At 41.3% G+C, this 25,491-nt stretch overlaps 1 protein-coding gene and 1 long non-coding RNA gene across 15 annotated transcripts in view; one reads left to right on the top strand and one right to left on the bottom strand.

The window, feature by feature from the left end:
- chl1a (cell adhesion molecule L1-like a) overlaps positions 1-17,873 on the top strand; it is a 51,716-nt gene extending 33,843 nt beyond the window's left edge. For 3 of the 10 annotated variants that reach the window (XM_085146472.1, XM_085146471.1, XM_085146473.1), the window contains 10 exons: positions 110-314; positions 517-639; positions 2,379-2,564; positions 7,903-7,941; positions 8,388-8,450; positions 8,901-9,014; positions 9,297-9,458; positions 9,778-9,954; positions 10,930-11,002; positions 17,018-17,873. In XM_085146472.1, coding sequence (XP_085002598.1) covers positions 110-314; positions 517-639; positions 2,379-2,564; positions 7,903-7,941; positions 8,388-8,450; positions 8,901-9,014; positions 9,297-9,458; positions 9,778-9,954; positions 10,930-11,002; positions 17,018-17,231 — 1,356 coding nt within the window. In that variant the 3' untranslated portion in view covers positions 17,232-17,873. Of the gene's footprint in view, positions 1-109; positions 315-516; positions 640-2,378; positions 2,565-7,902; positions 7,942-8,387; positions 8,451-8,900; positions 9,015-9,296; positions 9,459-9,777; positions 9,955-10,929; positions 11,003-11,193; positions 11,264-17,017 lie in introns of all 10 variants that reach the window. The other 7 variants (XM_085146474.1, XM_085146481.1, XM_085146479.1 and 4 more) reach the window with 6 other exon arrangements.
- The window catches only part of LOC146495255 (uncharacterized), a 55,993-nt gene continuing 48,021 nt past the window's right edge, over positions 17,520-25,491 (bottom strand). For all 5 annotated transcript variants that reach the window (XR_014871606.1, XR_014871603.1, XR_014871602.1 and 2 more), the window contains one exon: positions 17,520-24,355. This is a non-coding gene — a long non-coding RNA (uncharacterized LOC146495255). The remainder of the gene's footprint in view (positions 24,356-25,491) is intronic.

The following is a 25,491-nucleotide window of genomic DNA, read 5'->3' as shown; positions in this document are numbered from 1 at the left end:
TGAAGGATGCACAGTGGCAAAGTAAAAGAGTGACAAAAAGATGTGTGTAAACGAGCTCTTTCATTATCTTACTGTCCTTCTTGTTGTTTTATATTACACCCTCTCACAGGTCCACTGGGTGAGGAGAAGAAGTCTCCTGAATCCCGACAAGATTTTAGATTTGAGTCACTCCATGTCCTTTTCTGGAAACAGAAGTCATGTCATTGTGCCAGGACTCGAACCTTTTTCTGAATACAAACTCACCGTTTATGTTTTCAACAAGAAGGGCAATGGACCCAAGAGTGATCCGGTGACCTTCAATACACCAGAGGGAGGTGAGGTGATACTGTGATCGCACACGCTAAACAACCCATGCTTCAGGCGTTTACGCACACGTGCTGAAAACTGTACAAACTATGAATTCAGCTTTAAAATGAATTGCATCCTTGTGACAAGATCGGTTTTAGATCAGTGTGTTTTTCGTCCCAGTTTTTAAAAAAATGTGTGCTTATCTTACCACTGTTGTTGTTTGTGTAGTTCCAGAGCAAGTTACCGTCCTGACTTCCTCCATCATCCAGAGAGACTCAGTTAGGCTGGAATGGGCACAGCCGCCAAAGTCAAATGGCATCCTCACCGGTTACCTCCTGCAGTACCACCTCAGTATGTAAACACACCACACTTTGTAGACCTTTGTAGATTTTCCATCATAACAGAGTTGTCTCTGCTGTAACTCAGGGCTTTGTCTGTGGGCGAAGTGTAAACAGTCGTTCAACAGCAGCGTCGGTAAAGGGACACAAGAGAGGAAAAGATTATTAAAGAGAGAAGGAGGTGTAGAGGGGGTGGATATGTGATACTACAGCTTCGATTTACACATATGGAGGTTTAATTTCGATTTAAAAAACATTGTTGCATACGCTATCATCTGCACATCACCTTTTCCCTTCTAATCTCGTGTGGCGTCGTCCCAGACAGTAGGTGGCACTGTGTGACACTGAACCCTCCTCCAGTCTGCAACGGCCTAATTGTTTCACGATACTTTAGCCCGTGGCTTGACACTTTCCTCTGTGTTTCTTATCTCATATCCTCCTGCATGTTTCCTCCCAAAAGAAGCATTTATACCAGTGCTCTATGTGCCTCTTGTGCTATCTTATTTTTATTTTATTTCTTTTGCATTTATCACTCAGAAGCTTTTCTCTTTGCAAAAGAAAAAGAAAAAGCACCTTTATGCCAGAGTACAGTAAGAATGGACAAGTGAGTGAGGGGCTTTCATTACACTCTCTGTTTTCAAAGCCTACACTCTCGTTGGCTGACATTTCTGAAGTCTTTTGTGTAAAATGTGAAGGCAGAGACAGCCCTGTGCCGCCTCCACCAGCACCCACAGAGTCTGGCCAGCTCTTCAATACACTCTGTCCCTCTATTTCTGCCTTTTTTTTCCCATATCAGATGTAAGACTTTACACAGTTATTCCCACACACTGCAATCTGTGGGTGTGTTTTTTTTCCTTTCAGTTGAACTGATTCACCATATCACTTAGATGAAAATTTGGTTCCTATGAATAAATAATATATGTTGCGCTGCATGTGCAGTATCCTTTGGTTTCCTGACAGCGCTGTGTGATCTGTTGTCGGCAACGTAAAATATCCTGTGCTCTCTACTGCCGCTGCAACCCCCCCCCCCCCCCCCAAAAAAAAAAACAAACAAAAAAACACCCAAACATTGTTTTTGCAAAGTGGTACAATGGGTTTGGCACATCAGCTCTCACCTGTGGTTCGGTATTGGCACAGTAATGGCATCACTGAGGGAGGTTTCAAAAGAAGTGTTGCTTTCAGCAGTGCACACACACTGTACTTTGATCTATAATGCATATTTGGTGATATGTTGTGCTACTTGTGATTGTAGCTCTTCTGGTTTCCTTCTACTGCTTCCTTATGCATTCTTCCCCCTCATTGTCTTCACTTCTTTTTGTAATTTTTTCTTCCTTTTATGCAGAGTTTAAAAAAAAAATCCCTTCATAGTCTCTGCTCGATTACCACTTCCTATTGCTTTTCACTTTTCTCATCTTCTCCACCTCCTCTTTTCATCCGTGCACTGCCACTTGTTTACACACCCCTCCTCCTCTTGAGCTCTTTATTTCCCTCTTTCATCTTCTCTCTTCTTTCCTCATAATGTATTCCTCCTCAGCTTACCTGTCACAACATGCATCTGCTACATTCACTTCCTGCATGAGGCAGCATAAAATCTCTTCATCTCTTCCTTCCCTCGACCGCTGACCCTCATTATAGCCGTGTTACGCTAACCTCCCGCACTACCCAGCTGCGATGACTTTTTCTCCATCGATACATCACAGGCTCGCTCTCAGCACGTGAACCGACCTGACCATCTTTCTTCTTCGTCTACAGTTAATGAGACTGCACTCGATGTGATTGATTCCAAAGAGATCAACATTACCGGGGCTGACACCAACCATTGGACAATTCAGGGATTAAAGGGGGACAGCCTTTACCGCTTTGACCTCAGAGCGTGCACTCGAGCAGGTTGTGGGCCTCCACAGGCCGAAGAGAGCCACACTGATTTTCCAGAGCCAGGTGAGCTAATGAAATGCATTTAACTTGGGTGGTAGTGTGCCTGTTTATTGGATTAATATATGAAAATCCCACAGATAAAACACAGCACTGCTGTGATGTATTCATTCATACAAGGGAGAAACATCATTATTAAGGCCAAGAATTAAACTACTTTGTATAATTCAAGTGCAGATCAGACTTTGAAGAGGTCATACTGTCATGTTTGTGCATAAAAGCTGTGTTTTAAAAGAAGGGATTGTCCTGATAGTGATATTGGACCTAACTGAACTCTAAGAAAGATGAGATTAGAAAGAACCTGTGTGTTGAAATATTACTTCCTCTCTAGAGCCTCAGTCATCACAGCTTAACCTCTCCAATAAGGAGTGTTTGTCAGACACTATTTAACAATCTAGCTAAATTTAACAATTTTTGTTTAGTTCAGCAGAATACAGTAATATTTGTAGTAGAATCCACTTTGAAACCACATCAGAAATTTGTGATATTTTCATGCAAAGCTGAGAACAACTACATTTAAATCATTAAAAAACACAAGGTAACAATTTCAAGGTCAGCAAATAAACTAAAGGGTAATTTTACAACATTTTTAGCTCTTTTGTACAAATCCTTCAGTTGAGAATGTCCTTCAAGATACTAAGGTGGGTTTGATGTGCTTGTCTAGGGCAGAAATGTACGAATATGTCTGTGGCTCAAGGACTAATTGGTATTTTGATAGGGGGAAACATGACATTGTAACTAACTAAAAGTGTTAGAAGTCAGATTGTTATTCAGAGCAAATGTTTCTAAAGGGGCTAAAACACTGCTTGAACTCAGATGTATCCAAAACACAATCAGGCAGACCAAACGAGACCACACCATCAGAGGATCAATACACAACGCTTTGTTCACTGAGAAAATGAGAATTAATAAACTTGCTAACTAAAGAAAGCGAGACCCCTATCAGAAAAGTCCTATCAAAAACATCTGTCTTGTTGTGGTCTTAGCGGATCATTAATGCGTCTCTAAATCAATTCTCAGGAGGGGAAACAAAGCCAAATACTTGGGGTGGGCTAAGATGTGCCAGCACTGCACAGAGGATGACTGGAAACAAATGCTATTTGCTAATGAATCCCACTTCAATCAGAAATGTGTATGTATGAAGAGAAGAGAGGATGAAAATGCAGTTTATCAAACCTGCACCTGCATTGCATCAACTCCAGACGACGTAGCACTCCAGCGTGACACGCTGCGCTCTGTGGTTTGCATCTTTGTGGAGAAGGCTTCATACCGCTGAAGGATAATGAGCCCAACACAACTCGAAGCTTTGTAGAACTACTTGAATACCAAAAGAAGCTCAAAAGCCATGGAGCATCGAATCACACCAGGTTATCAGGCTTTGCACCAGCTTGTCCATTCCAGCTCAAGTGCACAATGCCATTACAGCAAAAGCTGGGCAGAGCATTGAGTATATTACAGAATTCTAGAATTTATGTACGTGTTTTGAAGATTAAACTTTTTACCCAAATTTATAAGCTCATATCATTTTTTAATGAGAAAAGCTGTATAGAATGCGAAGCAAATGCAAAATAGAAGTATCTTCACAAGCCCCCTCAGACTGTAAATTATATATATAAGACGAGGGAGCTACTGTAACCGAAACGGGCAAATTAAGTGTCAAGCTGCTGCCTTAAAAAGCTCGGTGAAATTGCCTCCCTAATGTCCTTGTAAATGCTTTCCGCAGTTTGCATATAAAAAGGTACATCTCCAGTTTTCGTGTGACAGCGGCTGTGAATATTCAACAAACCTGCGAGCAGAGGATCCGAGTGAACCTCCGAGTCTGCGGTTTAGTCTTGAGCCAGTTAGAGTTTAAAAGCAAAACGACGATTTGGAAATTTTGAAAGGATACGCTGAGCATATTGAGTGCAGCTCATTTAAAACCGGAGCGCTGTGGTTCCTCTTTATGACTTTGTTTTGAAGTCTGGCGGCGGACGTGTGCAAATATTTTATCCTTTAAAGACTCTTTTAAATAAAGCGATGTGAGAAATTACAATAATGTGATTAAAGAGACTGTAAGTGAAAGCAGGAATTAAGCTGGTGCCACTTTGCTAACTAAGAAATGCCTGCACCCTCACAAAAGTCTTACAATTAAGGGCTAACTTGACTCATGTTATACCAAATGAATTTATCAGAGGAGCCAGAAGTTGTAGACTTGGAGCGGATCACTTGCTTAGCCTTGATGTCAGGTAGGAGCAAATCAGTCACATTAGAACATAATAAAGCTAATATTTGACAAAAAATGCTCACTAATTCACAAATAACTACACAGATGGTGGTGGCTTTAATTTATATCTTGAATAAAATCCTCTCCATGAGCTCCTCCTTCTAGTGCTTAGCATCCATTTGCTGGCTCTGCATGTTTTGATAAAAGTTATTCAGTCTTCCTGAGCTTTTATGCTTCCTTTGAGAAGCTCTGCATCTTGTAGGTGGATGTCCGGCCCGAGAGCCATTAGATGCATTGTTTGTAAATATGGTTGAGTAGAGGCTCGATGCGGAGATAAAATAGCTCTGTTTGAGAGAGCTGTCCTCGGGGCACGTTAGTCACAATGCAGTGGAGGAGATTTATGGAGACCAACAGCACAGAGCAGGGGCAGAGTGAATTTAGAGACGTTAACGGGGAGTGATGGAGTGACAGCAGGGCAAAAAAAGAAAGATGAATGCACGGGAGCTAGTGAGGTCAGGCGCTGAAGTAGTCCTTTTATAGTTCACCTTTTTGACTGAATAAGCTTTTAATGCCTCTCACCATTTAGCTGGGATAAACAGCTGCCTGCCTCGAAAATATTCTGGACTAATCACAGAGTGACATGTCTGAACTACAACAATTACGCAGACCCGCGTACGCGTCCACGTGTCTGTGCTTGAAAAGCTTGCAATGCCAGTGAGTTTCTGGAGGGCAAGCCAAAAAAAAAAGGGGGGGGGGGGGGAAAGGGTAAAAGAATGTGTTGAAACATGAGGAACACAAGCAGGAAAAAAAACGGGAGAAAAAAACAAAGCTAACAGCCACAGAGAACAGCGTGGCACACAGTAGGAAAAATATCTATTTTTCTCCATCAGGTCTCAGGAGATAACAAAGGAGCAAAGATAAAGCAGACTGCAAAGTTGACAAAAAGCACAGAGCACATGCCTCAAAAGTCACACAAAAATAACCAGTTTCTCTGGAGATTAAATTATTGCTCCCCGACAGCACTTGAACACCTAAGTTGTTATCGGCAACAAATTTGCTAATGGCTCGAACGCATCTATTTATTTACTTTGAGTTTCTTTAGAAAAACAATCACAGTCTGAACTGATTGTACAGCCCCTCCCCCCGGCTATCCAGTGTTCAGTCTGCAGATTTTCTTGTTATTTAAACTTTTGCTTGCATGCTGCGCTCTGTTTTTGGATCCTGGATATTTTAATGTAAGCTCAGGTAGCGGCGCACTTAATTCGCACCAAATGATGTGAGAGATAATACATTCAGGAATTCACCGCATTCACAAATGAGGTAATATGTGTGCCACAGGTAAAGATACCTTTTTTCCTCCCCAGTTAGAAATTCAAACCTTGTTTAAATTCATATTAAACAATGAATAATGTAAACATGCAGGGCAGTTTCTAGCTGTTTGGTGGGCCCAATGCAAGATGTGGTGGTGGTGGTGGTGGTGGTGGGGTGCGGCTAGATTGGTAAATCTAAATTCAACAATCTCCGGTTGACCGAGAAAATAATAATAAAAGGTAAACTGTGAGGCTCCAGGTGCTGCATTTTAATCAGAAAAATTATTGTTATTTTTTTTAATTTAGGAAACGAAATTCTTCAACATGAGAAAACAATAAAACAATAAGTAAATAAACTGGGCTGTGGTCCAGATGAACACAAACTAAACGAAACCATTACTTGGAATGAAAATGTAACCAGTGTTCTTGCGAATGTGCGGACGGCAACACAAGATGAAAGGAAAACAAAATAGCATATTAAAATGCAATAAACGAGCATCTGTTTTGAAGTGCAAGTAGTAAAACCACAGGCAGAGCAGTGTTTATGTTGCAGTTTAAAAGGAACCGCGTGTAACTGTGAACACAGCCTTTATCATCCACAACATGTCTGCTTGCTGACATTTTTTTTAGCAAGGCGGCTCAAACACCTTCCACCTCACAAGCGAATCTACATTGTTAACAAATGCCTTACCTTTACCCTGTACACATTACTCATCTTCATTTTCCTCCTTTTTAATTTTTTTGGGCTCAAGCTGAATCGGGATAAACCCTTTCGATGCCATTCAGCCATCACTGTTATTCTCCTGCTGAGGTGATGTGCGGCTGTCGACTATCCCATCATACATGCCGACACATCACTCATTACCTGACAGCTGATGATGAGGAGTTTGAATTACCCCACAAACACAAGGCGCAGCTTTGTTTTCTTTGTAGCTTAGTTTGAAGTTATAGCCTACATTTAATACTTAATCATATAATTGCTTCACTAAACACATTAAGGGGTTTAGCTGGCTATAAATGAAGACAGGTCATTTTAATTGAGGCTGAGCATCTGCATCTGTGTATTCCTCATATTTAAAGAAACAGCTCTGAAATAAACAACGCAGCATTTCAGAAATAAAAGGGTGAAAAATGTCAAAATGGTTAAGTAACCTCAATTAACCAATAACTATATTGCTAGCTATAATTATATACCTTGCTGGTATTGTTGCTGGTGCTTTTCACCTCTCCAGATGTTATCCTCTTCTCTGTTCTCCATGGAAACACCTCTGTAGCACATGTTTAGCTTCATTGTATGAAGACCAGCCCTCAATATAAGGGACTAAATTACAATACTGGTTATTACCAAAATCATTTTTTATGTTTGTATGTGCAAGCTCTTTGTTCAAAATGACGAATCAGAGAAGCCAGATCAAATTTAGGCAAAAAACAGGAATTCAGTCATTTTTAAAAAACTAAAACTTTTTAGACAGATTTAAAAAATATTTGTGTTTTCTTGTTTTTATTTGCTATATATGCATGTATCGTCACTAGAATAAGGTTATTAGTAATTTTCCGTAGGTAACTGTCAGAAAAAAAACATAGGTGTCATCTTTTGGTTGCACAGTGCCCTCTAGTGGTGCAGATGTCAACCAGACTTCAAATCCAAAGCAGCACTTGATGCAACTACACACACAGAGCTTGTATATGTTTGTGAGAATGCACTTTTGTTCTCCGGTGGCCCTGCAAATGTGTCAGCATGTGTTTGTGTGCCTGGTGTATAAACCTTAAAGCGGGATTTTCATAAACATGTAATCTTCTGCTTCTTCGATTTCTTTTTATCCCTCTGAAGATTTGTCCCAGACTCCAGCTGTGGCTCCTGCTCAGAGCAGTATGTATCACCGCCCGCAGCTGGTGTAGCTAGCCAACATAGAAGTGGTGGTAGAGACAGACGAGGTTGTAGGCGTGTTGGTGTAGCAAGTAGCTTTCCATAGCCTCAGCAAAAACATGTCCTTCATAGTTGTACAAATATAATTTGGGTGAGTCCTGTATGCCACTTCGGGAGAGACAGAAAGACATTTCTTTGTGCAAATCACTTGTTGGAAAGTAACAGTTGTGGTTTAAATTTGCAAGTCAGATTTATTGTTGTGCTGCAGTTACAGGGTGTCTACCGCGGTATAAGTTGCGCTGTGCTTGTGCAGTTACTGCCATTAATGCAGTTTTCCCAGTCGCTCTAACAAATTCCGCCTTTATGTAGTCTCGCTTGTTGCACAATATATTACACTTGACAGCTTTTGTAGAAGGAATCTAACATCTGAGGTTTCTCTTTCATTCCAGGCTACAACTGCTCTCTCTCTGTTCCCAGCTCTATCTCAGGCAATTCTACTCATCCTCCTTTAGGTATATAGCTCACACTCACACATGCGCAGCCAATATTAAGCCTGTGAGCTCGTCTTGATGTACTTGAACTTTCAAGTAACAACAGTATTCGAGGCATGGAGTTGTTTCAATCTGCTCTGATATCTACTCGTAGTGGTGGGGGGTGCGCCACGAAATGCCAGCTTTATTTAACGTAGAGGGATAACTAGATGTCACTCCCGCCCACGATCTATATATCTACCCTTTATGAGCCCAAATCCAACTCCACTCAATTAAGTCTGGGGCCGGGAAATGCCTTTTGAACTGTCTTTTTGAAGGGTTTCTGCTAGACGCACTGTTCTCAAGCTGCAGGGGATCCTATTTGCCTCTGCTAATCCTCTTTTCCTGCCTTCTCTCTCCTTTTCTCTCTGCCTGTCTGTGTTTTCCTTTCCTCCTTATTTACTTCCCCCCTATTTCTTCTTTCTTTATCAGTTCCAGCCCTGTTGAACATAAGCTCTTACGTGAGTGACACCTTTGCCAAAATCAGCTGGACTGCCAGAGAAGAGCAGCGGAGCTTGCAGCTTTATGTGGCTTATATGAATAACCGTAAGCTACTTTTCCTGTCCCCGCCTTGCTAAACATTGATAGGAATTTAAGGTTGTATCATGTTCAGGTACACCTAGGGATGTTTTACATTAACACCTAAAAATGTAACGTAAGCCTCCGTGGTTGCTTCAATCCCTTCCCTTTAAAAATGGATTCAGATGTGTTTAAGTTATATTTAGTGTAACCATAATACTGGAGAACCATTTATTAGTCGCCAACAGCACATCCTCTTCTGCTAATACAGACTTGCTGCTTGTGCGCTTCCTGTGCTTGGCTGTGTAGGTGATGGGAACTGGCGGATTTCGGAGGCTGTAAACGCTTCTCAAAGTTTCCACATAATTGACGGGCTCGAACCGGGGACGGTGTACACTGTGCGCCTCATGGCTAAGAGGCTGCTCGATAACGCTAGTATTTTCGAAGACGTTATCGAGACACGCACCAAAGGTGAGAGAAGCAAAGACTGTCAGCGTCAGTAGATTTTAGTGATAACAACACCAGCATGTCATTATCAAACCGACTGAGTGAGTGACTGTGCTGAACGTGTGAATTTATTCCTTTCTTTCTTATGAATCCTTGCACATTTGCTTTTGTCTTCTTCCTGTCTAACATCTGAGAAAAGACTCTGTGTGACATCAAACCTGAGCTCATCGCATTTTTTTTCCAATCAAAGATCAAGTTGTTTAAGAGTGCTCGAGTGGTTGGGCCCACCTAATAGACCCGGTGTGTAAAGCTGGTTCTTGAGCTCTCTTTCACTTGTTTTCAGGTGCTGCAAGTCAGGAGAGCAGCTTTTCAACCCACGGCTGGATGATTGGGACCATGTGCGCTGTGGCACTGCTCATCATTGTTGTGGTCATTGCCTGCTTTATGCGGAAAAACAAAGGTGGCAAGTATGCAGGTACGCCATCGCCACAGCGACAAGAAAAGCTCGCCATGGAAAAAGGTCAGTTAGTCCTTAGCCAGGGTTGAGTCCCCCAAGTCGTTTTGAGCTAAAATTGAAATCCTAAAACTACTACCAATTTATCAGGATGATGCTTTTTTTTTATAACTTGGGCCTCAACCCTGAGCTCAAACCTGTTTATGCATGTGGGTCACCTTTGCATGCACGGCAGCTACAACCTGCAAACAATTGGTGCGGCCGTGTTAGTTGTCTTAGTACCGCTGATTTCATACTTGTCAAGACAGACAAGCGGGAATCAGCCGCCTTTGTTGCACTCCTCTCCACTGCTCACCTGAGGAGACCTTCCGAGCTCTTCCATCTCACTATTGTGCTGCCATGTATCAGAGTCAAATTCAGTCTCACAATGAGCCTGCCTGCAAAGTGTCTGTTCACTCTGTTTCTTTCCTCTGAACCTTCATGCTTCCCCATCTTCTGCCCACTCCACTTCTTTGCCTGCTGCAGCTGTAGACAAAAAGCACTGAATTTTTCATCAGCTCCTTTGGATTCCCCCTTTTGCCCATCCAGCTCTTTTCAAGGAACCCCTCTTTTAGCTTTCTCAAACGCAACTGGTCTTTTCAAAGCGTTGTTTGCACAAAGAGCTGACATCCAGCACTTTGTGCTAGACACGCAGAAGAGAGGGCTTCCATGTAAAGACTTAATGTAATGTTTACACAGATTTAGCTGTTCTCAGATGGTTTTGGTCGTGACTTCTCAATTTCTAATCTTACGGTGTTGAGATTGCGTATCGCTAAGTGGATCTTTTAAGCTTAGATATGTTCAGTTTTGACATTTCTGCAGTTTCCAGAAATACTGCTGTTTGAGTCATTTTCCCTTTGTAGGATGGTAAAGACAAGATCTTCTAAACTAAATCTGAATCTGGAGACTTATGGATGCACACACGAGTAAAATAGGATTGCGATTGTGTGAAAGCGCTGCACTAACAATGGTGCTGAAGTGTCTGTCTTGCCCTCTCTGCAGTGAAAGAAAAGGAAGAGCCCCACTCTGACACGGAGTCACAGAAAATGAATGATGACACCTTCTGTGACTACAGGTGAGCTTATACCCCTTTTCTGCACGCTGCAGTCCCAAAGATTGATGAGAAATGTCTATTTTTTTATTATCTCAAAAATCACTATGCTATAGTCAAATTAATATGTTGTGCATATGTTAAATGTTTTCTGGCTGAAAAATAATTTTTTTTGTCATGTATCACTGTGATGTCTTTCCCTCCCAACCTAAAAGCAAACCGCGCATTCATGAGCTTTACCAGGATGAACCTAGAAGCCAGTGTTCTCATCATTTAATGGGCTAGGTAATCACACGGTGTAGTTAAAAGTAGCGGTTAACACACAGCACAAGCTTTGTTCCCTTTTAGTTGGTCTGTTGTCTGTTCTGCAAAGTGCTTAAGTCACGTAGTTGCTTTAGGCATCAGTAGGCCATTTGTGTGCTAGTCTGTGTATGCTTTTATATATACATTTATATCTTTTTTTTTTTTTTGGGGGGGGGGGGGTATTTGTGCACTGCTTGCCTCCTTTTGTGTGTGTGTTTGAGTGTTTTTTTTAAAACTTGCTGTCATTCTATGTTACGCAACTTACTGCATATATTTTTTTGAGATAAATGCTGCAATTTTTAGTCAAAAGGTCTAAATATTAAAATTATTCCATAGACTTCTAATGTCCATAGTTTTTGCCCTCCCTTATGAAAATTCTCAGGTAAAAAGTGAACAAACACCCTTGACTGCAGCTGGGGCAGGCTGGAGGCATCAACAAACCTCGAAATGCATTTGTTTACTTGGCATTTGCACGGCTTCAAAATCCAGCAGAGAAAAGATTTATAGACATGATCAGTCTTTAAAAGATCTTTTTCAGACAACAGCTCTGATACCAGCTATTTAAACTGTTTTTTTTTGTAAATCTAGACAACAATTAAACTGTGATTTCACTGCAGTCTCACACTGCTGACATGAGCCTGTGTTACTGACAAAGTTCTCCTTTCAAACACAGTTGTGTTGCGTAAAAAGTTAGACATTTGCAGTCGGCCGCATAGTGAAAGACACGCCATACTGTTAAGAGTGGATTCCACTTAGAAACAGGAAGCTCGTTTAGTTTGCAAGTCTTGTTCTCTTTCATGCTTCTTGTTTTTACAAAAGGAAGTTTTAATTTCAGTTTAGCTTTAAGTCTTAGACCCACTAATAGTTCTTCCTGTTTAAAGGGAGTTCTTCCTTCCCACTGTTGCCAAGTGCTTGCTCATATGTATATATAAAATAGTTTAGCAAACTTTAGGATGGAAAGATGACTTTAGGGATAATAAAGGTTATTGAAACATAACTGGTTCCTGTCTGTAGTGCTTCAGCTTACTTGGGAACTTAATAGATGCGGATTTACTTAAATAATTTTAAGTAGTTTTAAAAAAGAGGAAGCTCCTACTGCACACGCACAGATTCTGGATACACGATAATTGCTGATGGAAAATATACGGTGAAAAACCAGGCCTTTGAGCCCGAAGCAGGCAGCTGTTGTACTTTATAATAGCTGTTGAATTTCCATTGTTTGCATTGTTTAGCTGCTACGGTGATAATTTTGGGGAATCGAGCGAATCCTATTTTGCTTGACAGCATTGCGGCAACTGTGTGACAATGGTGTGTTTGTTTGTGCAGAAAGCACCTAAAATAGCCTCTTCTGCCTGCTTTGATTCTTCTCGTCATCGTATTATTCAGAACATGATTACTCACAATTGTGTGGTTGCTGCCAATTGCGTTCCTGTGCTTCTTGCCAAGACTGTAATTCTGTTAAACAGGAAAGAATGGATTGTCCAGTGTCCATGACCCTGTTTTTGTATTACGGACCACGGTTACTTAGTGGCTCAGATTTGCTTGATGTCGCAATTGTGATAGTGAAAAGTGCCAATGGGAGTGAAAAGTGTTGCAGGCAATCTACTTAATGAACAGATGCAGTCGGTTCGTTTCAATAATGAAAACAAATAAGCAAGAGACGTGTAAATTAGCAGGTCAAAAATGAGCGGATCTGATGATAGAGCGAGAAATCGACTAAGAAAAAACGCCATCCATGCGTTTCCTGAGAAAGCTGTTCGTTCTGGAGCAAGGGGGAACGCCTGTGGGGTCTCAGAGGCTGTGGCAGCTGTTCTCTTGGTAAATCCAATCGCTCAGTCGGAGTGTTTATCCAGAGTAGGCGTCCCTGTTTTGTTTTTCGTTTTTTCGTGCATGCCGTGTGACGCTGCAGCTATTTATTAAGTCAAATCAAGGAATCTTACTCTCAGCCAGCTGTGGGAACAATCACTTTCTGTAAGATTACAGTTAAAATTACAAGGACATATTGTCTGTGAAGGTTCTCAGTCATCCAGGTCATCGTAGTCAAAGGAGCTTGCAAAGAAAAGCGTCTGGACTTCTTTAAGTTACTTGAAGATGTTTCACCTCTCATTCGAGAAGCTTCTTCAGTTCTAAGGTCAAATGGTGGAGAGTCCCAGATATAAACCTAGTGGGAGTATCCCCCCACACCCAGTTTCACACCTTGGCTCAGGCGATTAGAGGATCATCGGGGGGTCCTTTTGTCCCTCTGTGGGGGGATACTCCCACTAGGTTTATATCTGGGACTCTCCACCATTTGACCTTAGAATTGAAGAAGCTTCTCGGATGAGAGGTGAAACATCTTCAAGCAACTTAAAGAAGTCCAGACGCTTTTCTTTGCAAGCTCCTTTGACAAGGACATATTCTAACATGCTCCAGGTCTGAGCATCTAGAGACATTTTTGATACTATCCATCCATTTATTTATTTTTAACCCAGTGCTGTCAAACGCAATTTACAACGTGCGCCACATATGGGACCCACCTATGATAAATGTGTAAATTTACAGAAAACTATGTTGCTCCATTTCCACAGCTGGCCTGTAATTATAAAAATTATAAAATTCACAGAAAATTCATTATAAAAACGAGTAAAAATTCATTTTACTGTAATAGTAGGAAAACAAGAACATCCCTGTTATTTCATTGTTTATCTGTTAGTGTTTGGTGTAAGGGAGCAGTCTTTGTCAGGAAAAACTGTAAAAAATATACTTAAAAGTGTTAAATCTATGCACTCCTTCACATTTTCTAAAGCTCTTTAACGTGCTGGATTGGAGACTTTGATGGGCCGATTCTGGCTCCCGGGCCTTATGTTTAACATCCCTGGTTCAACTGCTATCCAGTTCATGGGAGACTGGGGCCTTTCTTGGCCATCATAGGGCAAGTGACAAGGTAGGCAGTGGACACGTCACCTCTATTACAGGGTCAGTATAAACAGTTGTCAAGGTACCTGGCACATATGCGTTTTTAAAATTTAATTAAATTTCGTTTTTTTTTTCCTGGACAGCTGTTCTCCTCCTGATGCTCCACATGAAGTTCTGCTCTGTTAAATCAAAGTAGCAGTATTACTGACGACCACAAATATGTTGGGGCACAGCTCCAAATAATCACGGTGAAGTGGTAGAGGACCGAGCCAAAGCTTTGGCACAGCACCCACAGCTTTGGGCCATCCACCAGTCCTATTTATATGCTCATTCTCATAACTTCTCCCCCTGACTTTCCAAATAAATTAACACTCTTAGCAGCAATTATCGCAGCCAAATCAGCTGCCAGATAAGAAATGGTGCAACGTGCATTAAACTGCTAGCCACAAACTTTAATAAATCACATTTGTGTGATTCGTTTAAACGCTCCCCTCCCAGATTTTGCACTCTGAAAGAGAAACGCACACACAATGAGGCCAAGCAAGAAAAAACTGTGTCCACACCCTCTGAGTGACTCATTTCTAGTAGTTTTGCACCGGCGACTGTATTATGCATTAATTGGCTAAATATAGGTTACATGTATTCATTTAGGGCTGCATGCTTTAAAAAAAAAGAAAAAATGAAGTGGTAGCTACGATTCCGCATAGGTGCTGCAAGACTTCCAGGCATCTTTTTGGTAAAGTACTATTTTCTGCAAGGTTGACGAAATGGCACAGAAAGTCTTAAGAATGGGCCCAAGTTTTTTTTCTTTTTTTTCCCACATGTGAAGAAAGAACTGGCAAAAAAAAGGAGAATGCTGTGATATTGAATTTCTTTCTGACAAACTTTATTTCGGAGCTCGCAGGGCAGGCGAAACCCTGGCGTTTGTTTGTGAGCCAGTGCAGATGCTTTGCTGCAACTATCTGTTTAGAATGCTTCTCATGGTTAGTTTCATAAGTCTGGTCTGACTACTGTCCCCCCAGAGTGCCCTTAGCCTTACTATGATGTTGTTTTCCTGGCTTTAGAGCTGGATTCAGGGCTCTGTAGTGCCCTTTGAATCTCTAAAGGCAATAGACCACCCACCGGTATGCCACATGTCTGGGGAGCTGACAAGTGGTAATTATGCTTCAGATGATTTCTCTTTGTAGACAGCCCTCTATCAAGCTCTATTGCTTAGCCCCTCTGTCCACTGCAAGAACAGCAGGTGTCATGGCTGGAGCAGGCCGTTAGCCAAGCGTGTGATGCAATTTTTTCCTCAGCCGGTTTATGTGTTTCTTTTTCTTTTTTTCCCCCTTCCTAGCCCGGTGAAAGCTCTCATGTTCTCATACTGCTCATATTTTTATGTGCAATTTGGGAGAAGGCAGCAGATGCAGGGAAGTTATTTCTCCAGACACCTTGAAACTAGAATACAAACAACTTCAGCTTCACGATCGGGAAAAATACACCTTGCACCTGAAGTTTTGCTGCCCCCACTCTACCCAACCCCAACCAAACCAAGTCAACATAGGTAGACAGGAAGACAAATGTAATTACCTTCTGCCCCCTCCCCCCTCCTTTTTCCACCTGTAGCTTTTGAGTGAGCTGGGGCTCAAAAGCACTCAGCCCCATTTTATCATGGCATTCAAAGTCACTGTGGGCGGGCTGCGGCGGCGGTGGCATTCCACTGCTCTTAGATAACAGCCACTTATCTGCAGCGCTCTAGAGTCGTCAGAGAAAGAAGGTTTGATAAGAGCTAAAATGTGGACCTTATGTGGCTTGCATTGTAAACGGCCTCTTGAAAGCGGGCAGATAAGATTGGTTATTAAAAAATCCCTGCGAAGGAGAGCCATTTTATAATCTCAGCTTGAACCGGGTCTCTGTGCTAAAATCCTGCTCGAAATGTTGAGCTTTTCTTTGACACAGGTGTCAACTGCAATATGCCTCAAATGGCGCTATCATGCATGTGCCACCTGAGCAACGCAGACGCTCTGTGTTATGAATACAGAGAGAGAGAGAGCGGGCGCGCCCGCGCGAGAGAGAGGGATAGAGGTGTTGCCAAACACTGATCGTTTAGGGAATTTGAAAAGAAAGACAGGGAGGAAAAATATCCTCAGTGCTTTGAGGTGACCCCCACGTCTTGTAGCAAGACACCTGCAAGTTGGCCAGTCGCCCAGCCTTAAATTGGCATCTAATCTCCTCAGCCGGAGTGTGGGCCCATGGGAATACTACGAATGACAGGCTGTTTGTCTGGGATTGCATATGCCCCACCTCCACTCCTCTCTTCCTTCTCCCTTTCTCAGCCTTTACCCTCCGCTCCGCCCTCCACCCCAATACACAAACACACACACCTCCCTCTCGGCTTCTTTCTCACTGCTCTCTGGCAATTTCCATTGCTGGCTCTAAAGAGATTTGAAATTGCCTTCGGTCCTGAAGCCCTGGCAATTAGCAATTAGTGAAGTGATTGTAGCAACCCATTCCTGCCTCCCTTGTGCTCCCTTTCCAGCTGTGCAGCCGCTGGATCCACCCCTGCCTACTGCCTCTAGTGATGTATTGAAACCATAAGAACTTGCTTCATGAGCCCGTGTTTCTCTTAGCAAGCATTTGGCAGTCTATATGTGTTGATTATTCTCTGTTTGCTGGTGTTTGTGTGTGTAGCTTTTAATTTCGTGTGAAATACGTAGTGCGCAGTGTGCTCGTGTCAAAGACGGCCTCTTAAGGCGACATGTTTTGCGCTCAAAACTGTTTGATGTGCTATACCATGAGTTTATTTTACCCACTGCACCGCTGACCTCAGCCATCCTTCTCTGTTCTTCTTAATGACAGCGACAGCGATGAAAAGCCACTGAAGGGCGGTAGCCTGTGTTCCCTGAAAGGAGATGATGCAACTGGGGACAGTGTCAGCAGATGCACCCTAGGCGACTATGCAGACGGTGGAAGAGAGTTCAATGAGGACGGCTCATTTATTGGGGAGTACTCTGGACACAGGCATAGAGGCTCTGTTAGCGAGCCCAACGGACCCAGTCTTGTGAACGTATAAAAGCCGAGCTCCAACTGAACTGACTTCTACTTGAGATCCTTTCAGGATACTTTTTCATTCAGATTCCCAACATTCAGTGAAGCTCAAACAGCCAAATAAGGGAACTGACTCAAGCAAAAAGTTTAAAAGCGGGTAGAAGTTTTGCCCACAGCCTTTAATGGTAAGAAAAAAGGGGGGAAAGTGTGTTTTTGTACATCCTGTATGAAAAGTGATTAATGTAAGATTTTAAAGTTTGATAATTTTATTAATGATGAAGTGTTTTTAACCTTTCAGCCACAGTTTTACATCTACTGTAACAAAGGCATAAGATAAATCACTTTCCACAGAGTAAGTGTGCATTTAAACGTCAAAACATTTTTTTTACACAGCAGATGAAACTAACACATACAGTAGATATGCTTATGTGTTTGCAGCATGTTTACATATTCATGCCGTATAGTTCAACGCAGGGTGTCGTATTTATTAAAGACAGAATCACTCTTATGATTACAATACTGTTCTTTTACTGTACAGTTTGGTTGTTAATAAGCAAATGTCAAAGTTGATCATTTGTAATTTTTTTTATAATCAAAATGTTGATGTTCTTTTTGTGTCAATATATCAAACGTGTGTTTTCTTGCTTTTATATATCAAACAGACAAAGGTTTCAGCAGCATTTATTCATTTTTAGAAAGACAGATGAGTTATCTTCTTGCATTTGCAGTGGAGCGCAATCATGAAGTTTAAAAAGAAAAGGTTTCACCCCAAGCCCTCAGCACTCACAAGTACAACAATTTGTCATAAACCTATTTGTAATTTTTTGGGACTTTTTCAGTTATGTGCCTTAAATATCCAGGATATAACAGGATGAATCACTCTACATCCTCGAAGAATTACCGGGAAGCAAGACTTTTTTTTTCCCCTGTCAAATTCTTAATGTCAGGTACATTCTCTTCTTTTTCCACTTGGTGCAATGACTCATCAGCATCCGTTCATTTTTGGCAACTTAGAAAAAATCCCGTTGAAGCTGAAGAGAGATGTCCTCTCATTGGACGAAGGATGGAAATACATTATGGAAACCCATTCTTTGTGAAATTTCGTTCACAAGGCAAAACACTGAAAAATGATACACTCGCGGCTGAATTAAGGTCGACTTTATGAAAGGTCAAACACACTCTAAATCCCCACAATATTTTTCCCGTTATCTCTGCAGTACGTGGTGCAAATCGCCACATGCATAATGCATGTTGCTAAAATATTCATTAGGAATATAACTCAAATAAAGTTGAAATTTGACCTATTCGATAAGCAGAACTAAGAAAACTGGGATACAGCAGTGCTAAAGGTTTCTTTGGTTAGATGCTCATTTTTAGGTGCAAGATTAACCTTTGAACCCTCTTAAGGTACAAAGACCATTTGAAAACTAAAAGAGATCCTTGTGGAAAACATATCACTTTGTATTACAGAGAAATACAAACCTATACTTATAGAACTGCAACTATTTAAAATATATTAAAGACAAACATTTGCACACGTACTAAAGAACATGAGAAAAGAACAGTGGATAATAAAGAGAGCGTTAAAAAACAACACAAGAGGTGATGTGGTAGAAAGTTTCGTTGTGAAATATAGTCAACTTTTTAGTCAATCTCTTTCCCATTACTGTACCAGGTCCCAAGGCTCCAATTATCTGAACCAAAGCGATACTCGCACTTCCCTTCAAGTTCTGAGGGGAAAATGTTGCACCTTTGATGAGGCAGAAATTCCAACTAACGAAGACGGGAGATGATCGACTAATCTGTCATATGGTGGGAGCCTCTTTCAATCACTCAGCCCAGCTACCCCTCTGCTTCACTCTGTTATTTTTGAGCTGTTCAAAAAAAACAGCCAACAGCTTTCTTCCATATTTACCATATTTGTTTGTTTCAAAATCAAAAAATAAGTAACTAAAAAAAAAAATCAACAGCTTCAAATGTGAGTTTAAAATTCACAAGACAGCGAGATGGATAGTAGTTACACATTTTTGTAAGTCACAATCTGAGCATTTAGTAAACTTTTCTATTATTATTATTTTGGAGCAGCGTTCCACTTGGCTTGTTACATATCTCTGAAATACACCTGATGCCCTTATCTTTCCTTTTGAATGCACAGGTTCCATGCAGCTCTATAGCCTGTCCACAGCCTTGTGATTTTAAAGAGGCATTCATGTTGTAATCAAACCAGACTTGGGATAGTGGAGTTGAAAAGCACTCTATGCTCATGGCAAGATAAAGGTCATTTAAAGAGATAATCCCAGTATTGTCATGGATTACGCCCTCATCCGTTTTAAAATTGCTTTCTCAGTGAAACGTTAAAGCCTCTAAACAACAACAGAAGATTATTCTAGTCAAAGCTCTTGCGAGTGTCACACAGCCAGCTTCTTTTCCTTTTTTTGGCCTTTACTAAATCTATTTTGAGGACCTAGAAGTGACCCTTGCAAATAAAGTTATAATAGCTCTGTTTTGGAACGATTAGAGGTCAGGCCGTTAGTATCATTCAAATCCTCGTTCAAAGGACTGCTAGTATTTGTTGTAAAGCATTTTGCTGTTGTTATCACTGGAGAGTGCAGCACACTCACACACAAACTTATAGATCACAGCCTGAAGCAGATCACTCCCTTTCAGTCGATTTGACTGGAGTTGATATTTAGGCCAAGTGCCTTGGAAACTGCCTGGTGGGAGGAAATTGATAGTATGCTCATGCATGCTGCGTGTTTGCCTCGGCATGATACCAACTTTAAACCGACTGACGCTGCAAGGACAGGATGCTGTGCGAAAACAAGTCGTTTTCCCGGGGTGCCACATATTGCAGTTATGCTACAAAAACCAAGTGAAAAAGAATGATCTCATCAATATTGAACGCTGTGTGGTTCATGGAAAGGGCAGTAGTGACAGTTGTTTCTGAAGATGCTCTTAAGGAAGATCTTTTTTGTTTTGAAGGAATGCACTTAAAGCTTTTTCCATGGGGTCAATATCAGGAGTTAACTCCGCATTAGATCCAGTCGGGCCTATTTAAAGCAACACATAAAAGTTTGCATGTTTAATCTGTGAGAGGTTTGCTTGAGAAAATGGTTAAAAGTAAAGAAAGGTGGGCGGGCATTGAAGGTTCCTTGGCAACATTACTTTCACTCAAGCATCTTTCAGCAACAGTGCAGGGGGAGAAAAGTAGCTAAGATAGACAGCTCATGACAAATGACAGTGTAATATTTTCTGTAATGGCCTTTGGAATTTTTTTAAGGAGGATGTGGGATGCTTACTGTTTTACCAAAATCCAATGCAAGCTAACAGGAGACAAAAAGAACAGCTGTGGAGCAAGTCATTGTTTCGACACGCTTTCAAGAAACTAATGGGAATAGTTGAAGATGCATTTTGTCTGTCTCTCTCTCAGTCTTTCATTAAGTTTCTTAACGCATACCTTCTATTGATTTCACTTTTGAAAGAACGAAAATAAATCAAATCAAAATGCATCGATATCTCAAACAAGATCTGTCACAGTCGCACCCGGAACTCTCGTCTAATTTAGCTTTTCCTCCCCTGCCTCTCATTCTTTTGTCGTCTCAACATGGTGCAAGACTCACCTGGCAAAATTTAATTTGTCTCACCAGAATTCAAATAGATGGGATGATTCTGCATACAGAGAATCCATTTAGAGGGCTATTATTTCCCCAGTAAACTGCTTTAGATGCAAGCCCAGACACTCTCAAATGCCAGCCAGCAATTGACTAGATGGTTGTGTGTGGTTTTGTGTGTGTGTGTGTGTGTGTATGTGTGTGTGTGTGAGAGAGAGAGGATGAGAAGAGCAGGAGGAAGCAGACACACTCAGCCTTGGCACAAACTAATGAGACATGCATTAGTAATATGATTACAAAGTCAGCCTGGCTATGTCACTGACCAGGGGGGCGCTTTGGCGGAGACATCTGCACGGGTCATAGTGGACATTAAGATATTCATTTGTGGTGCGTCCGCATCACTGTGAGCGACAGCGAAGTGGCAGTGGGTGGAGATGCAGAAAATGATGCTCACGCTGGCTGTCGTTTAGATAATGACAACACATTAAAAAAAACAACGGAGCATGACGAAGCAGAATTTAAAATTAAAGAACGCGGCCTCTGTCATTTTAGGTCAACATGTCCTGAGTTTGATCCAGAGAAGGATTTCCTCTTGATTACTGCTGGAGTATTAGATAAGAGACTTCTAAGTGCTGCGTGGGTGGAGAATAATTCTCACCTTTCTTGCTTAGCTCAGGGCTGTCAAGGCAACAACTAGGCATCAAAGACAATCCGTACACAATAGCCTGCTGGAACCATGTGACACAGCCACGTCACATGGTTGAAGCATGTGCTGTCCAGCTAAGCCAAGCCGTTAACAAGCACAGGTAAAACAAACGTGTCTTTTTTTAAAATTTGTTCTTGTTTGAATGTTGATGTTTTTGGTGTTATATTTAGGACGCCAGCAGCTTGTTAATAATCATTCAGTTCGCTTGGAGAGCGTCCCTCTTTTCTTTGCAGGCAGTAATCACACTCTGGTATTATACAAGCAACACTGCGAAAAGACAAATTGAGTCTGAAGCCTTGCCCTTACATTCATTTTTTTTAAAAATTAATGCTAAAAAAGGCCGGTGGCAGCGAGAGAAAACCGGAGTGGATGCAGCGAGTGCATCTGTTGCACTTTACAAAGCAGTTAAATGAGTTATTTCCATTTGCTGACATTTGTTAATAAGAAAGTGATGAGCAGTTGTGGATATGAAGCGAAAGCCAGAGATACTTCACTTTTTATTTTTCCAAAGCAATCCTTTTTCTTTTTTTTTCTGAGAATTTGCTCCTGTGGTGTATTTGTTGTGGAACACCACTCCTGAATTATTCATGATGCCTTCATTAAAACACTTCTATTTGCATAACACACCGGGGCCGCGTAAGATGCATTAGGGCTTTTGATCCTGTTGTACATGTCAAGCAATTTAACTGGACCACTAACATGGAAGTCTTTAAATGTCTCAAAAAAGAAAAGGAAAAAGAAAAAAGCAATCTCATAATAAACGCTTAAAGTTTGACCGATGAGATGTAAGTGGGTCAGTGAAGATCCCTGTGGTGTAATAACCATGATAAAGTAGTGATGAGTCGTGGGGACATTACCGTCTCACTGGAGGAGCTGTAGCATTTATTTTTCTTAACTATTTTGATGGAGGCAGAGACTGTTGTCTGGCAAATGTGTTTTTCCAGATGTGTTGCTAATGACTGTGCAGATTTTCCTCAATCCCACGTCGACCTGACCTGACTGCCACCTACCCATCACATTTTAAGTCTGCTGCTTGCATTTGGTCTCTGGTTGCGACAATAAGTCTAATGAGCACAGACTGAATTGTGAAAAGATGCACAAAAGACAGGTGTAAGTACTTTTCTTTGAGCCCGAAACACAGTTACAGATGAACTTCATTAATACTGTGTCTAACAGGGGAAATGTTTCTGTGGGTGCATTAGGTTCGCCTTGCTAATTTAAAGTAATGTCACATATTGAAAACAAGCTTTAGCAGCAGTGCTAAAACAACTTGCTGATGGTGGAGGAAAATTAAAAGAAAATCCTGAATAAATGAGTGACGAAACAATAATTGCAGGTTCTGCCACACAGGTGCACGCCACGGTACAATTAAGCAGTTAACATCAAATCACGCTCTGTGGCAGGAATTAAATTGTGGCAAGGGGGAAAAGCTCTTTAGTGACTTTGGAAGAGGATACATTGTTGTGGCACAGATGGCAGGAGCTTCAGCCACAAACACCGCTCAGCTGGCTTGTATTTCAGCATGAATAGTGATTAAAGTGACATTCTGAGCATACTGTCAGCAAGAACATTTGTTAATGTTTACTTCAACATAATGACAATAGCTTATATAGAGTATTTTTCCAAAAGTGCACAGATATGAATTTGAGTGATATCCCATTCTTAATCCACAGGATCTAAGAGGTTGTCAGCGAACCCTTTGCAGCTATAACAGTTTTAATTTCAGGTTCTTTTGGGGAGGCTTTCTACAAGGGTTAAGGATATGTTCATGGGGATTTTTTACTATTCTTCCAGAAGGGCATTTATGAGATCAGAGACTGATGCTGGACAAGGATGCCTGGACTTGGTCTTCCCACATCCCGCAGGTGTTCTATTGAGTTGAGGTGAGGACTCTGTAGACCAGTCAAGTTCTTCCACACCAAACTCGCTCATTTATGTCTTTTTGGACTTGGCTTTGTGCGTGATTTGTCACTACAAAGAACTCGTCTCCACTGCTCTAGAGTCGAGTGACCACTGCATTCGACACTTAGCATTGCGCTTGGTGTTGTAAGGCTTGGATGCATCTGTTTGACCATGGGAACCCATTCCATGAAGATCTCTACTCACTGTTCCTGAGCTAATCTGAGGGCCACATGAAGTTCGGAGGTCCTGTAGGGATTGACTCTGCAGCAAGTTGGCGACCTCTGCGCATTATGCGCCTCTGCTGAGCTGCTTTCATTTCAGTTGCTTCAACTTTGTTATAATAACACTAACAGTTGATTGAGGAATATTTCAACACGACTGATAGCAAGTGATTGGAACATCTGGATGGATGAATTAATACTTTTGGCGATACGGAGTATATAATATATGAGTCAAGCTTCACCCTCTTTTTGACAAGTGGGTGCGTGGATTCGTAACGTACACCAACAGCATAGCAAATGAATACTTGATTTCTTTAATGATGGGAGCTGCAAGCTCGGTAATTTGCTAGCATGTTTAGGTCCACTTTCTTCCAGGAAGCAAAAGGTCACTAATCAGCACTAATCAAGTTGTTATGGTGCTCTGTGAGGAAACATTTTTATCCTTGCGAAGGTGGTGTGTTCCAGGCATATGAAAATGATGTGAATCACATGCTATGATCTTCACAATTACACTTTCAATCCAACACTTTTATTATCACTATTATGAATAAAATGCCAAATGAGAGATTATCTTTAGAAATAGTGGATTTTATCCCTTACAGAGAGACTTGTATAATAAATGCCAAAGAACACTGTAGTTCTTCTGGTATATCATGGTGACCTAAAACCTTACTGCACTGCTTTATGTTACATTCTACTTTAATTTGTCCTTAGTACAAGCCTATTCAAATGGCAGCCCGCGGGCCAAATGTGGCCCAGAAGCAACCTGCGAGTGGCCCTGCCTGTGGTCCTGGCAGAAACACAGAGAAAACGCAAAAAATTAATTAATTTAAAAAAAATAAAAAATTCCTACAGCGTAGTGTAGACTGTGAATGCAACACTCCTAGTAGCCTAGCAATATTTAACCCACAATGCACCGTGATGTAAACATATTAAACAATCATCGTAATATATGATGCGACAACAGCATGTCTTTCTCTCTCCAAAAGCGCAAAATTGACAATGAAAACTGTCGGTTTAACCCTGCCTGGACTGACAAATACTTATTCATTTTACCGAGTTTAATAATCTTACAACCGGAGTTGTACTGCCATGGTGAGGGTCCTGTACAGCCCAAGAGAAAGCTGCAGCATCTTCCCTTCGTGTTTGCTTCTTGGCGAAGAAGAAAAGGCCTTTCACAGATTCTGAAACAGTGAAATCCTGCATGCTGACCGTGGTGGATGCGGTGAAAAGTGATGAAAAAATTAAAGTAAGTGTGACATCTGCTATTAAAAATGTACCCCTGTAGGACAGTTCAAATATTTGTAGAGTTGAAGTTCTGGCGTCAGACGAGTTTGAAATGCTGTTAGATGACCTGAAGAAAACTGATGTAATGTCTATAGCAGGAGATCACGGCTCACGGCTTACTACCGTTAGAGAGACACACAGCTGGCGAAATAATGTTTGAGAAGATTTCAGCTCTTTTTGAGGAAAATGGTCTGGATATGAAGCGTGTCTGTATACTTGTGACGGATGGGGCTCCATTCATGGCAGGAAAAGTGAGTGGTCAGCGAAATATTTATTTTAATTTGAAAGGGAATTATCAAAATGTTTTTTGTTATTATTATTATTATTTCAAATGTGCAAAAAATAGTTTAGTTATAGCTCCCTTTTTTTTTTAAAATGGACCTTTTGGTGTGCATTTGTGAGGTCACCAGATTTACTGGGGAAAAGGAATAAAAAAAATTACTTGTTTTTCAATACAGTTGTGTGGGTTTGAAATTGATCATGATCTGCTGCTTACTGGCTTCAAAAAAAATATCTGGCCCAGATAAATTCCTCAGTTTGAAAATCTGGCCCAACTAA

The sequence above is a fragment of the Neolamprologus multifasciatus genome, chromosome 20 (assembly GCF_963576455.1).
Source record: "Neolamprologus multifasciatus chromosome 20, fNeoMul1.2, whole genome shotgun sequence".
In the NCBI taxonomy this organism is placed as follows: domain Eukaryota; kingdom Metazoa; phylum Chordata; class Actinopteri; order Cichliformes; family Cichlidae; genus Neolamprologus; species Neolamprologus multifasciatus.
The sequence above is the reverse complement of the archived record's forward strand: the minus strand, read 5'-3'. Positions and strand labels throughout refer to the sequence as shown.